Source organism: Chrysoperla carnea, chromosome 4 (assembly GCF_905475395.1).
Source record: "Chrysoperla carnea chromosome 4, inChrCarn1.1, whole genome shotgun sequence".
Taxonomy (NCBI): Eukaryota; Metazoa; Arthropoda; class Insecta; order Neuroptera; family Chrysopidae; genus Chrysoperla; species Chrysoperla carnea.
In genome coordinates this window covers 75335718-75351394 of record NC_058340.1, presented here as the reverse complement: position 1 = coordinate 75351394, position 15677 = coordinate 75335718, and the positions used below count along the sequence as shown (strand labels likewise).

Sequence of the window (15677 nt, the reverse complement as noted above, 5' to 3'; positions counted from 1 at the left end):
GATCGATTTTTGGCGTTATCTCGAAAACTATTCGACCAAATGTTGAATGAACGAGATTTTTGAATTTTTTGGGTCAATATTACCTTATAACATGAGTTTCATCCAAATCGTAAACGAAAAATTTTCCTCGATGGACACTTCTGATTCGATGGGCATTTTTTATAAACAGAGATGATTCACCTTATCTCTACCCTCCATACGATGGGTGAAGGGTTAAAAAGACAGGATGTCCCTAGAATACGCTTGTGAATTCAATTTCTTTTAATCCACTTGTGCACATTCAAATTAAAACAATACCAGAAAATCCTCAATAAATAAAAAACAAATCAAAAAAACGCTCACCTCAACTCCTGTTACACCTAGAGCAGCACGAATATTTGGTGTCATCCTAAATGGAACCTTTTCTGGGACACGTAACGTTTTCCCCTTTTCAAAACACACATTATAGTCAATATGCACAACTTCTCCACTGGATAAGTCCACTAAAACATTATCTAGGTGACGATCCCCCAATCCAATAATGTACCCGATTATACTCATCACTGCCACCGAATACGAATAATTCCGCACGTTTTGCCACCAAGCACCAGTGTTTATACTATGACACCACAATTCACGAGCTAACAAATCATCGGGAGTTTCCGCCATTAACTCAGTTAAAACTTGTTTTAACACACTCACAGGCCATTCTTTACGATTATCGATATTCTTCACTCCATGTTCTTTTAATAACGGATTCAGTTTATTGTAAAACAATTCCGAAGGACGTAAAACCGTTGTTTGTGAACTATTTTGTTTTAGCGAAGCTTTTGTAGCTGCTCGCTGTTGCCAACGTTTGTATAACGCGAACACAGGAGTAACACCATCCACCCAACTGATTAAACCCGATCTAGGACCTAACGGAATTACCGAGTAATGTTTCGCTCGGTAAACATTATTCTCGGAACCTTTTGCCAACATTGTATTTGCAATACTCAAAAATTGCATAATTCGTTCATCCAAATGTAGATCTTCCAGACCTTTAAACAAATACGTGTAAGTTTGACCATCCGAACCATGGAATATTAATTTTTTCGGTTTAGTTTTCGTTGGTAAGATCGAAACGTGATTATCGACTGACATGATTGTTACCAATTGTTTTGAGTTATTATTTCGAAGTCCAGGCATTGCAATAACTGTATCATGCATTTGAGCCAGAATTGGACTAATATCAGACATTTTCAGGGTATACGAAGCTCGTTTATGGGCTCTTTGCTGTAATTTTGTTTGTAAAACTTTCAAAGGTTGCCAAGATTCTTTTGGTTTGTTTGGATTTAATGGATGCTTTAATTTTTCGATAACATCCACAATAATTGAATTAAAACGTTCCTGGAATAGTTTCTCATTCGGTGTTTCTGGTGTTATTGAGGTAATCGAATGTAATTGCTCCAAAATAAATATAATTGGCTTCGTTAGAATTCGATGTTTTTCCGCAACTAGGTACTCTTTTTCATCTTTCGTTAAATTTGTGTTGTTGTTAACTTTTAGAATCTCTTGTTCGAGTTGAGTTAGACGTCGAACAATTTCATTGTTATGTTGAAGTAAAGTTCCCAGCCATAATTCATCCCATAAAAGTGTAATTCGACGAAGTTCTTTGACTAAAAGTTGCACTTGAGTAATGGTTTCTGGTGTTTGTTTACTTAAAGTTTCGACCATAGACATAAAACAACTATTTAGAACGTTATTCGTAACATCTTTATCCGTTTCGTCTAAATCGTCGAAATCATTGTTTTCGTTATCATTTTGAGATAAATAATCTTTCATTTCAGCGAATTCTAATTGATTGACTCCTCCTTGTACGGCTCCAACTACAGCGGGGAATGTTATCAAATGTGGAGCATCTGTGGCCACACGACATAGGAGTTCTGAAACACGTCGCCGTACATACGCTTCTGGATGATTTAATCGTGAAAATAATTGAGGGATAATCGCTTTCCATGGTTGAGTCGGAGTGGTAGCTAATCCAGATTCCAGCACAGTTTGTAATTCCAGCGCGTGTTTCACAATTAAACGAAGTAATCGTAGTGTTGCGGTTATTGTTGTACATTCACCGGATTCGAGTAAATCCGCGGTACTGTACAGTTCTAAGTACTTAAAGTACGCATTCGCAGATAAATCGTAGTAGGAGTACACCCGTTTTTGTGCTTGTCGCCAGATATTAACAAGCATTAATAAATGTTCGGGATAAGCATTCGATAAAATTGGCACACTTCGTAATTGAGCTTCGATCATCTCCGAAGTGTTTATGTCATTTGATCCGATATCATCTTCATCGGCAACAGCTCGAGTTTGTGATAAAATTTGATAAACATTCTGTAAATCTTCAAGTGAAGTTCCAATTGGCATTAAATTTTTAATCGCCTCACGATCACTTTCCGATAAAGTCCCACCAGCTGTTCCAGATTCACTGCTATGATCAACCATTTTTCGTCCCCAACGATAACACCACGATCCATATGTGAACCATACTTTCGCTAACGTTGAGCATTGATTCGCCGCAAATTGTAAAACTTTTCCCACTGCCATATCTTGTATCGGAATGATATCAGTATGATCACTTTGTTCAACTAATCCAATTTCTGGGATCAACGTTACGAAACGACCTAGTGGATTTGAAATATCTGCGACATAATTTTGATTCGTTTCGATTTGAACCCATTTCGCTAATGTTAACAACATTCTAGTTCCACGTTCACGAAGCTCGTAACTACAATCAGACATCGTGATTCGTTGTGACACACCAAATGATGTGACAGCGCATAAAAATAACGCTAGTTCCTTATTATCGTGACTCACATACAACAACTTAGCGGCTTCCATTAATGCTCGAGCGTTATTTAACGACCACGTACTTACATCCAAATTTTCATAGTCGATTAAAGTTTTTGATATATTCTCCAAAACTGCCCATTGATTCATTTTCGATTCTCCAATCAAATATAAATCTTTTTTCAAATCGAAAAACTTTTGAATTTGTTTTCGCGCCAAATTAAAATTACCTTCTTTACGAGCGGCCCTAGCAACATCTAAACGTAAATTTGCGATATCCAAGGTTGTATTTTGTGGTTTAACTTTATTGAAACATTCCGACCACCATAGAATTTTCGATAAAATGTTCGAATTCATTTGTCGTATACTATTTTGATCTGTACAGATATTTATACAAGTTTCGCCGTTCGTATTTCCCAAAAATGTATTTTTCATGCATGTAGCGATTTGATTTAAAAATACGGAATTTTGTAGGAATTCTGACGGTAAATTTCGTAGTTTTTCTTGAATACAAACTTGAGTTATATTAACAGCGTTATTTAAGTTGTCTTTATAAGTTTCGTACTTAACATCGGGTCGTTGCAGATTCAAAACACAATCGTATAAATCGGTTTCGACATCATGTAACAAACTGTACGTGCTCCATGAACTATTTTCGCATGATTTTTCCGTTTTATTCCATTTGGTTAACTCTCCAAGTAATACAAAATCATTTTCCTCAAATTCAAACAACGTTTGAGCGTAATCCGAGCTGATACAATTTAACGTGTACTTATTAAATCCTCCATTTTGATTATATTTAGCTAAAAGGTCATGTTCCTTAAGTTTCCATTGAGCTAAATCATTCCAACAGTTTACTTTTCGATAACATTCCGTTATTTGATCACTGATGAAAGTTAATTTCAATAATTTCGAATCATTTTTGCTCTTATCAAAACTTTCATTTGGCTCCCCACCACCTTCAGTTTTCTCATCCAAATTTTGCTGTAACTCGCTTTCTAGAATGCTTTCATAAGCTTTCGCAGCGTTCTCATACTTTTTGCTAGCTTGTTCCGCGGCGGTTTTAAGCCAGGCAAATTTTCTTTTAGCAATATTCGAACACCAAACGTATAAGCCTTGCAAAGCTTCGGATTCGTTTAGATTAAGATATCCCCAGGCTAGATGTAAGACAGCTCGTTCAAATTCCACGCCTTGAGTGTTATCGGCGTTAGCGAGATCATTTAACAAGGCTTGCGCGTGTCGTATAGCCATGGGACTAAGTCCAGCATGTAAAGCAACAACCGTGATTGCAATTCGAATTCGACTAAACCATTCACGACATGTACTAGCGTTTGTATGAAAAAAGGTGCGTACAGGTTTACTTGGTTGAGTCATCGCCGTCGCACAACCTTCTGAAGCATTGTAAATAACTTTTTCAAGATGTTCCATAAATTCCATTAAAATTCGTACCCGTTTATTTTCTTTTAACATCAAACTAATCGATGCTGTTTTTCGTTCATTCGTAATTTCCCTAGCCAATTTTTTAATCGAACTTTCGATACTCGTAAATGTATCCGTTGGTTTACCAAGTGGTGTACGTAACTTATTATTCACACAAAAATTAGCCGCTTCAAAGGTAATCCAAAAAATTAACAACGGATATGAAATTTGAGCTAAATTTCCAAAATAAGTCACATAATCATCCAAATCTGTGGTATCCAAAAGTGGCCAACAACTATTTAAGATATTCTCCAACCAATTTAACTCATGTTCGTGTCCAAACAGTAAATGGGACATAAATTTCTTAAAATTTTGGGTATGCATTTCTATGTTACCCCCTCCACTTCGAGTTATATGCAAATGTTGAGCTAATTGGACCACACTTTTGTTATATTCCCCTTGGGGGAGTTGATTTTTATATTTACGCTTAATTTTACTTAGTTGAGATTGTTTTTCGATGTTAAAAGTGATTATATTCCATGGAATTTTCGTGGAGAGTATGGAATACTTGTTACGGATTTCCTCATCAACACAATTCATATGTAACGCACACAAATCACTTAATTTTGTTAGAAAATCCGTCGACCATTTAGCACGATTATTACTCAACAACAGACTTAACGTCTCATAAACAGTCGTTACAATATCGCCGTTAATATCAAATCCACATTGCGTTATCGCATTCGTAAATTCCATAAAACTCGGCTTCTGATACAACGTCTCGTAATACGATTCCGAGAGTGTGATAATTTCTTTCGACCATGTTAAAATCAAACATTTTGTTTCAACACAAGTTTGCGTGAGCAAAGTTTTCGTCACCACATCTAAAATGATTGTTAAATGTCCTGATGTAGGTGAACTTGTTGCACCTTCTCCCAAATTAATATTCAACGGGAGTCCCAACATATCACAAACATTTGTACGCGATTGGAAAACTAGATTGCTGCTCGAAACAAAATGATTATATCGCTTACAATGCGAGTATAATAAAAATAAAATTGCGTGTTGTAACGAGGGACAATGTAGCCCTAATTCGTATGAATATGGTTTTAATTGAACAGCCAACAGTTCCAAAATACTTGGACGTAATGCCCACATTCCGATGATTGAACTGCTTGCGTTAGCTAAGTCGGAAAGACAGCGAAGAAGGAATAAAGTTGTTATTTCTGCTTCCGATTCGCTGTAAGTTATCGTCATTGGATTATTTGCACAAAAAGGTTCCAAATTAGGTAATAAAACTAAATAACTTCGCTCCAAATCTCCCAAAACATATCGATATGCTTCCTGAAGCAATGGAATATTTTTTAAGTTTAATAAACTATGATAAACGCTCACAACTCCAGTTTGAACGTTTATCGATGGTGAATTACGTAATTTTAAAATTTCCGATGTTTCCCCTAAAAGTTTTTGCACCAATTCAATTGGTAAATTCGCAGCAACTTCTTTAATCGTTTGTGAAATTAATAACAACATCGAAACCAAAGTTGCATCACTAAAATCTTGAGTTAACGATAATTCGATATCAATTAAATTATATAAAAATTCGTTAGCTTGGGCCGATTTTGATTGGATGTATCCAAGTAGAATGTAAGCACTTTCATTGGCGGCAATTATTAAATTTTCTGGTAAATATTTATCCAATGTTTTAGTTGCGGTTGAAACAATATTAATAAAACAATCCGTTAAAAATTGGAGTGTTATACAAGAACTACTCGATGGATTTAAACATGTACCCAAACATTTTAGTACAGTGTTAATAACTCGAGTTAAAGCTGTTACTTGATTCAGTGAAGTCTCAATTTTTGGTGAAATATACTCCAACGGTGTAGATGATCCGGATGAATTAAACGCTTCGCTAAACGCAACTAAATCTTCTAAAAACTGTGCTAATAATTGAATTGAAAATAAAATATTCGTCTGCCAATGAACACCCAAACGTTGCAAACTTCGCGAAGCATAATCTGCCATCTCAGGCGAATGATTACTTTCTACAAGCCATCCCACTAATATATCAACCACATCTCGAAAATGAGAATTGACTTCGTTCGGATAACATTCTGTGATCATTAACACAACATCGATTAGGGCCATAAATAATTCTGGCCGTTCAGCGTACTCCACTTGACTGATAATATTGTTCAGGGTTAAAGTTGAGTAGTCGTAGAGTTTAGATTGAGTGCGCTCCAGAGTATACGTTTCGATTAGGGATTTGATAAGAAGTATTTTGATTTCATCATCTCGACTTTTAGTAAATTCCTTGATTAACCAGGTCAAAAAGTATTTGTAATCGTTTTCCATGATATATCCAATCCGACCCAGAGCACGTGCTGCTAAATAGCGCGTATCTTCGCACGGACCAAATTTAATAATTCCCAGAAGCGTATCTGCTAAAATATCAAATGCACGTCGAATATATTTCGCATTGTCGGGAAACATCAGCGTATCCAATAATTTATGGCAGATTGCAATCGAACGATCTTGATCCGTTTCCACGCACAATTTCCGTAACATTTTCGATATGCGTGGATCATCTGGTAAATTATTGTAACCGCTATCTAATTTATTTTTGTTATCCATATCCAAAAAATGTTTCGAATGATGTTGAATACATTCATTGGAATTGTTACGATTCAACGATTCTTGAAATTTAGTGCGTGGTGTCCGGTAATCCGAGATACGTGAATATGAAAAGATTTTCCCACCACGGTCTCGTGTTGTAGATCGACGATCGTTTTCATTTTGACGACCACCGGGACCTGTAATTAATTACATAAATCTTTAAAAAGTCAATTAAAAATTTCTACAGGGTGTTTCAAGAATCAAATGTCAAAAATCCCGATTTTTCAGTATAATTTATCATAGGTCAGGAGCCACGAGTATTATTTGAGAGTATTTTCAAAGGCTGGAAATTTGAGAAACTGTTAACCCTTCGCCGATCGCGTAATAAGCACGGCATCGCATTTACAGCGCTCTCAGATGCTAACCGTAAGTCCATCTATGTTTTACTATTTGAACTACATCCATTATTATTAAATGACAACGCTTTAAAAAAATTAACATTACGGCACATCGCCGCCACGCGATCAAATCTGTGTGAATTTCACGCGATGGGCGAAGGGTTAAGTTCGGGTCTTACACAAATACTTTTTTACTACGCAAATTTTTAACGCCAAGGACCTCAGGTTTCAATAAGACTGGATTATAATCACGTTTAAAAAATAAATTATCGAAGTTAAGTCGAAAACCAAGTATTTACTTTTCTAGTCACTTAGACTGAATTTTTGTCTTGAAATTAAGTATTTTTGTAGCTATGAAAAACTCGGCATATATCGCAATAATCCGAAATACCGCGCAAGATAAATTATAATGTGCAGAAAAAAAAACCATGCATTAAACTTTTTATATAAAAAAAAATAATTGGGTGCAAATTAAATTTCGAGGTCAAATTTATTCATTGGATCAAAAAAATGGATTTCCGGGTATTATATGCTTATTTCAAGGTCGTGGATACATGCTAGTATTTCATTATCCTAACAAAATTTTTCGATGGCACATTAATTATTTTTTTTTGCATAAAATAGTACTAGGTTAGGTTAGAGTGGCTGTCCTGGGGTGGGACACACATAGACCATAGGGTCCGTTGTGATACCGTAAATGGGTTGGCCCATCGCCGGCCACTACTCCATGAACCATTTGGAGCTGTTTAAGAACAGCAGAAGGGCTTTGACGTCGACTGAATTTAGGTCGGAGAGGTCGTCAAAGAGAGGCTGGCTCAAGTAAGTCCATCTCCTCATGACAAGAGCTGGGCAGTGACAGAGAAGATGAGACATTGTCTCCTTCTCACAATTTCCTGGAATGTCCCTGTGTCCCGGTACCCATACCAGGTCTACATTCATTCGTTCCGCCAACTCATTTAAGGACGTACGGCAGTCCTGTGCTACCTTTGACGTTAGATAGACTGAGCTAAAGGATTTTAGAGCCGCTTGGCTGTCGGTGAAGATTGTAATGTCCCTGCACCTAAGGGTGTTCAGTCTTAGACATTCACAAACCTCGTGAATAGCCATCACTTCCGCTTGATACACACAAAAAATAGTACTAATTTCAACAACAAAAAAATGTGATATATGGGGCACTTAATCCAAGAACGAGAACGTAACGACATTGAAGAAATGTAAAATCATGGTCATTATATCCGATAATCGTTATAACGGCCTTGTACATTTTATTTAAATGGAATAATGAGCTAATTTGGTGATTCTCATTAAAATATCGTCCTTCACCGAAGAAAAATGAAAACGCGGTCACCAAAAAACAAACTGAAACACCAAAACGTCAAGTTTGGGGGCCATACAAAGTAAAAATTCAGAATTTAGCATTTAAATTCCGCTGAATTTATTAAGTTAACAGAAAATTGGGCTTTTCAAACAAAAGTTGTTGGTTACTTATAAAAAATTACGTTAATAATAATTCAATATGAATTTTCCTCAACATCTTACAAGTTACGAACGTGGGCTATTCTTTAATCCTCTACTACGTTTAAACATCTACAACCTCATAAAATTACGAATTTCTAATAAGAAAACATCTCGATTTTGAGTATTCAAAAGGGAAGACTTTATTCTGTCACACCATTTTTTCAATTAAAATAACTCAATTTAAAAAAAAATTAAACTTGAAGCAACTTTACATGTTAAATTGAAATTGTGCCATATCGAAAAAAGGTAAAATAATTGAACGATACCTGGACGAAATTCCAATAATCCACGAACTTTAGTACGGGGTGAGAATACCATAACATGATTTGTGACATGATTGACATGATCTTTATCAGTTTTAGATTCGTCTTCAATTGTTTCGTCGTCTTCTGTGACAGTTACCGATGATTTGTTATCTTGCTGGAAGCTTTTTGAAGCTTTTAGCTTAGTTGTTATACTATTTGATATCATTACCTTGTAGTACTTGCATTATACAATGTAATAAATGCTACCATTTCAAATGCTAAATGCTGATGAAATGGTTTATTTTTAATTAAACATTTAACTTGTTAATTCTAATTTTATTTATTAATCACTTCAATCAATTTATTTATTTTATCAATCAATCAATTTAAATATTTGATTATGATTTAACCGATCGTTTCAAATATATATTTAATGTCCTTTCACACACAATATTTCTCTCACAAACACGTTTGAAGACAGCTACATGAACAAAAGAAAAAGTGACTAACAAATTATTTTACTGCTGTTTATTGCCAACTGTGTGTAAATATTACACTAAAATTGTTTGTTCCATATTTTATTGAGGTTACAACATATTCACAACTTATTTCAAAATTCAGTATTAAAAAAATCAACATTTATTTTTTGCCACAAAACGAAAAAACTTTTTCAAAATTAGGTGATGTTCATAGGTTTTGTAATACAAGGCAACACATTGGAACCCAGGACCAGTGTTGCCAGACTATTACGAACATTGCTAGACCATTTAGGTTCAATAAAAATTCGGCAGACTCCGTATTTTAACTTAATTTCGAATTTTTCCGTATTGCAAAATTCTCAATTTGCAAAACTAATGTGGAAAAGGTAATGGCTTAGCAAAATTTTCCACTATCATAAATGCGCCAATTATATAATAAACAAGTAAAAACAAATAATTGACTGAGTTAATTGTTGAAATACCATGTAAAGAGAGTTTTGATGACGCAATCGTTTGTTTTTTGACGTCACGTCAATAATGAAAGATTTCGACTCTTTTTTAACCACACACACATAACTGATATTCCCATATTAATACATACTACAAAATTTGCACCTAATTAGCGCCCTCGTGGGTAAACAGTGATGTTTACAAGAAAATGTTTCAAACAAATGTTTATTTTTTTATAAGGAACATTTTTACATTTAAACATTTGTTCTATCTCTAACGGTTTACGAGATGGGTCCTACGGACCCAAGACCCGATTGACCTATGTTGCTCATTTACGAACTCGACCTCACTTTTTACGTCTTAAGCACACTATAAAAATTTCAGCTTGATATCTCTTTTCGTTTTTGAGTAATCGTGATGACAGACGGACAGACGACAGGCGACAGACAGACATACGGAAATGGACTAATTAGGTGATTCTATGAACACCTAAACCAAAATTTTTTTCGTGGCATCAATATTTTTAAGCGTTACAAACTTGGGACTAAACTTAATATACTATGTATATTTCATATACATGGTATAAAAACGGTAGATTATGGGAAAAAAACGGTATAACGATAAAAACACGGTAGATCCACTGTCCATTGTTACAAATGAGTGTTGACATTGGGAAGTCCTTCAATTTAACCTAAGCTCTTTTTACTTTAAAATTCAGCGAAAGCAAGGAAATTGTTGAAAATTCGAGGATTCCTGAGGGTTCAATCCTGTAGAAAGATTGCTGCTCGATCGTGAGACGCAGCCGTCTCTTGACTATCCAGTCAGATTTTTTTAATCAAATGGCATCGGATGGAGCAGTTTATCTTCCCTTGTAAGAATATTTATATGTATTTATATGTCGAAATCTTCTATTTCTACGTTAACATGGTTTGTTTAGAGGCGATTCACTGGATGTTATTTTGATTTTACTGGTAGCGAATAAGAGCACAAACTAGATGAAAAGCACCTGTTAACGCTTCGCCCTATTTTTTTTTTAAACAGATAAATATGGATTTAATATGAACCTAGCAACGTTGTAAATTTGACTCATGACGTCATGACACCTACTCATAAAGTTATAAATGGAATAAACCTCAAAAATGATTATGAGCAGCTGATGTAAGCAAATTCAAAAGCGAAACGAGACATTACAACGAAAATAAATATGTTCACTAAAAAACATAAATTTATAAAAAATCGAAAATGAGTTCAAAAAATAAAAATATTGCTGTGACTTTGGTGGTATTGGGTGATATCGGTAGAAGTCCACGGATGCAATATCATGCTCTGTCATTCGCCGAACACAATTACAATGTAAATATCATTGGTTATGGGGGTTCTAAACCCATGCAAAAACTTTTAGATCATCCAAACACGCAAATTATAACAATGCGTGATGTTCCAAACATATCACAATTACCAAAACTATGTTCATACATTTTTAAAACATTTTGGCAAACGATGACACTTTTAATGGCGCTTATTTTTAAAAATCGTTCACACATTGTTATGGTTCAAAATCCGCCGGCCATACCCACATTATTTGCTACATGGTTTTATTGCTTAGTTTTTCGTGCGAAATTTATTATCGATTGGCATAATTATGCTCATACAATTATGGCATTAAGTTTAGGTCGTGATCATCGTTTAGTACGTTTAGCAACGTGGATTGAATCGTATTTTGGACGGAAAGCGATTGCGAACTTTTGTGTAACGCGAGCAATGCAACGAGATTTACTCGAACGTTGGAAAATTAAGTAAAATAAGTTTTTTTTTCTGTTTGTTTCTGGTCTTTATTAATTGGGAAAACTATTTTTGTAGGGCCTACGTTTTATATGACCGTCCTCCAGAGGAATTTAAACCGATTTCGCTGAATGTAAAACATGATTTATTCATGCGTTTGAGTAAAATTTATCCAGAATTTTCGTCGGATGATGGTGGGACTGCATTTACCAAAGTTTTATCTGAAAAAGATGTTGTTGAACGTGTTAATCGTCCTGGAATTCTAGTATCAAGTACCAGTTGGACTGAAGACGAAGATTTTGGTGTACTTTTATCAGCTCTTTGTGGTAAGATTCATCAAAATAGTCTCAAAAGTTACCACCGAATAAAAAAATTGGATGCACAGAAGTGGCGTAGCTAAGTGAACAAGGGCCCAGGTGCATAAGGAAACAAAGCGGTCCTCACCCCTCTTTCCATGTAACTTGAACTTATATTGACCGATTGAATCTCAAATTTATAGATAAGGATAGAACTTGGTGCTCCTTTCTTTTCAAAGCTTACGGAACCCTGGTGCACCACCTATAACAGCTAAGCCACTAATGCCCAACACCACATTTTTTTATCGTGCTGCTACTGATCTTTGGGTCGATGTAATTAGAGACCCTGAATAATAATATATTTTGATTGCAGTGTATGAAGAAAATGTTGAAAACCATAATTTACCATATTTGATTTGTGTGATAACGGGAAAAGGACCCATGAAAGAGTACTACATGGAGCGAATTAAAAAGTTAAATTTAAAAAATGTTCAAATTATTACACCATGGTTGGAGAGCGAAGACTATCCGTTAATGTTAGCGTCAGCAGACCTTGGTGTGTCGCTACATCTCAGTTCTAGTGATCTAGATCTTCCAATGAAAGTGGTTGACATGTTTGGATGTCATTTACCAGTTTGTGCCTATGATTTTAAATGGTAAATTTAAAATTATTATTATTTATTTCTGTAAGGTCATTTTTGTAGAGGTGCGGCAGTTTAAAAAAAAAAAAAAGGGTGTTATAAGTTTGACCGCTTGTGTGTGTGTCTGCTTGTGGCATCGTAGCGCCTAAACGGATGAACCGATTTTGATTTTGATTTTTTTCTTTCGTTTGAAAGGTAATTTAATCAAGAGTGTTCTTAGCTATGTTTCAAGTGCGAGTTTAGGTTTCCGTACCGGAACAACTAAAAAATAGTCCATGATCGTCAAAATTGGTTCAGTTTGGAGGTGGCTCTAAGGAAAAACGTAATTTACTGGAGAGTGTTCTTAGATATGTTTTAAGTTCGAGTTTAGGGTTCCATACCCGAAAAATTAGCCGGGGGGTTTTTTAAATTTTGTTCACTTGTTTGGAATAATATCAAATTATTAAATAAATTTTCTCAGCGTTTCAATTCTTTTCGCAGCTCTTTAATTTTTAAAACAGAATCGTATTATAATTGAATTTTCTATTACAGTTTACATGAATTAGTGAAAAATGGTGAAAATAGTTTTACATTTAGTTCATCAAATGAATTAGCTGGACAGATAATTAATTGGTTTTCACATTTTCCAACAAATGAAACACAAAAACGACAAAATGAAAAATTTAAACAACAATTAACAATTTTTACGAGTTTCCGTTGGCAAGAAAATTGGGATTTAAATGTTTTACCCGTTGTTTTGCAATTAACAAAGTAATGCTTTTATAAATTTATTATTATACATACTTAAAAATAAAACTATTTTTTATTCAGATCTCACTCTTTTTTCTCATATTTTCCCCTCAAAATAAACACAATTATTCATTATCATGAAGAAATCAAAATTATAAATTCATTTCATAACTTTCAGAATACTATTTATGGGATTTTAGGGAACAAAATTCTATTGACACCATCCAGGGATACGCGGACCTCAATCCAAAAAAGTTCTTTCATTGATCTATGAATTGGGCATGCCTTTCATGGGGTCGAGTTAGCACGGAACTGCGAGTTTTTTGATTACCCTATAATTGAGTTCATTCATTGATCTACGTGTTATTTTCGAATAGGGTATTATCGTAAGTCAAAAATAAATCATGAAATTTGAAAAAAGTTAAAATTTAGGTAAAAATATACTAAAATATTCTGATTTCGAGTCATAAAAACACATTTTTCTTATAAAATATTAAAATTAAAAATAGTAATTTTCAAACTGTATATCACGTGACCTAAAACGCGGGTAAGCCCTGCTGTGATGTCATAGCGGTATGAGTCACTGACCATCACTTAGTTCAGTGTAGACAGCTGGGTATAATATATCCATAGATAATAAGTATTTATATTTATTATAATCAAATGTCTATGAATATATCTGTCAAACTTATTTGTGTTATTTCATATAGTGATACCCATATTACGTCATGAAATCAACATTTTGAAGTACTTTTTCAAAAATAGTGGAATACCCTATTATAAGGCCTTAGAATACATCGGTCCGTGGATAGCGTTGAAAAACCGGACGGTCGAATAGTTAAATTAACAGAAGTTGCTTGACTTTTGAACCCGAATTACCCAAGAAAGCCCAAAAATGTATACCAATATTTTGTTTGAGATTTTGAACTGGGAGCGAGCCTCTGTAATTTACGAAGTTGCAAAGAAGAAAATAAATTTGGATACAATAGAAAACACAATTTATATTTCTCAAATTAATTTTAATTAAAAAAATATTCCTTTACAACGGAATGACGTCATAACATTATAGAAAAAAAAAACTTTTCATATAAACTTAAAATATTTATATTCATTTTTTCCAAGCACGGAGTCAAAATAAACTTTTTGCGGGGGTACAAATGTCCCTTTTCTGGCTACGTACTTGAATTTTATCTTATTCAACTAAATTTATACAAGTAAACGTTCAATTTCTTGTTGAATTGAATTAATTTGTGGTTTTAACTGCGAACCTTCGCTTACCGTCACGGAACACGCGACTACGGGTCGTGATACACCACATGCACGACCTAAAGCTTGTTTGGAACGTACAAAAACATACGGAACATTTTTATCTTCACACAAAAGCGGTAAATGAAGTAAAATCTCCAAGGGTTCAGCATCTGCAGCCATCACAATAAATTCGGATAAACCACGATTTAACGTTTTTGTCGCTTCATTAGCTCCTTTACGTAATTGTCGATAGTTCATGGCTTGTTGAACTAAGTTCAAAATTTTCGCTGTTAAAGCTGCATCAGCTAAAGGATATGCTTTTGGATTTACTTCTTCAGCCTATAGAAAATAAATTTGAGGTTATAATTTAAAAAACACGTGTTTTTGCATGTATATCGAAAATTTTAAACTTACCATTTTCTCGCCAAATATTTAGCAACCTCTCGGCAAGTAGCTTCACTGAGGAGCGTACCTAAGACGTTGGTTTTCAAAATTTATGAAAAAAATACACTGATTTTTTTGAATTTGATCAAATTAATTTGATCGCGTGTTTTCGTTTTTGTAATTTTTTAAAAATGCCTTTACAGTTGGACACACTGGCAAGTTTACCAGTTTTTTTTTCGACTCGTCGCCGAATCGTGGCGCTAAAGTCGCCTCAAAGTTGCCGCGATTAATTCAAATGGTAAAAATGAAAAAAAAAATTTTTTTTCTATTCTGATTTACCAAGAATTATAGAATTATTATCATTATTATTATTTTAAAAAAAATAATTGGAAAAAAATTTCCATTTCATTGTTTAATTTCAAAAGTCGCCTTCAATAAAATTTTAATCGCCGAGCATTGTCCAAAGTAGCCTAAAAGGCGATAAGTCGCCCTATCTGGCAACCCTGATTTTGACTATGAATTTAGTCACTATTCAATTTCAAATTAAGTCAATAGGCGTTTTATTTTAAAAATTCATTGTTTATGGAAATTATTCTATGATTTTTTTTTTTAATATAAGGAATTTTGGAGAAAATTAATAAAACTAAAATTTTGAAGAAAA

General features: G+C 34.3%; 3 protein-coding genes across 4 annotated transcripts in view; 1 reads left to right on the top strand and 2 right to left on the bottom strand.

Moving 5' to 3' along the window:
* Nucleotides 1–9322, bottom strand: part of LOC123298144 (serine/threonine-protein kinase SMG1) — a 36438-nt gene extending 27116 nt beyond the window's left edge. The window contains exons 1-2 of one of the 2 annotated variants that reach the window (XM_044880060.1): nucleotides 9029–9322; nucleotides 343–7043 (exon numbers count right to left, since the gene is read on the bottom strand). In XM_044880060.1, coding sequence (XP_044735995.1) covers nucleotides 343–7043; nucleotides 9029–9233 — 6906 coding nt within the window. In that variant the 5' untranslated portion in view covers nucleotides 9234–9322. The remainder of the gene's footprint in view (nucleotides 1–342; nucleotides 7044–9028) is intronic. The other variant, XM_044880061.1, reaches the window with a different exon arrangement.
* A 1752-nt stretch (nucleotides 9323–11074) lies between these two features.
* On the top strand, nucleotides 11075–13409 carry LOC123298941 (chitobiosyldiphosphodolichol beta-mannosyltransferase). The gene is made up of 4 exons (XM_044881042.1): nucleotides 11075–11732; nucleotides 11797–12044; nucleotides 12388–12670; nucleotides 13187–13409. Exons 1-4 carry the CDS (start codon nucleotides 11179–11181, stop codon nucleotides 13407–13409), a joined length of 1308 nt encoding a protein of 435 aa, XP_044736977.1. The 5' UTR covers nucleotides 11075–11178.
* A 973-nt stretch (nucleotides 13410–14382) lies between these two features.
* Nucleotides 14383–15207, bottom strand: LOC123298067 (NHP2-like protein 1 homolog). Its single transcript, XM_044879964.1, has 2 exons — nucleotides 15047–15207; nucleotides 14383–14971 (listed from the first exon to the last, which is right to left on the bottom strand). The coding sequence occupies exons 1-2, from the start codon at nucleotides 15047–15049 to the stop codon at nucleotides 14591–14593; spliced, it is 384 nt and encodes a 127-aa protein (XP_044735899.1). The 5' UTR covers nucleotides 15050–15207; the 3' UTR covers nucleotides 14383–14590.
* Between the last annotated feature and the right edge of the window lie 470 nt (nucleotides 15208–15677).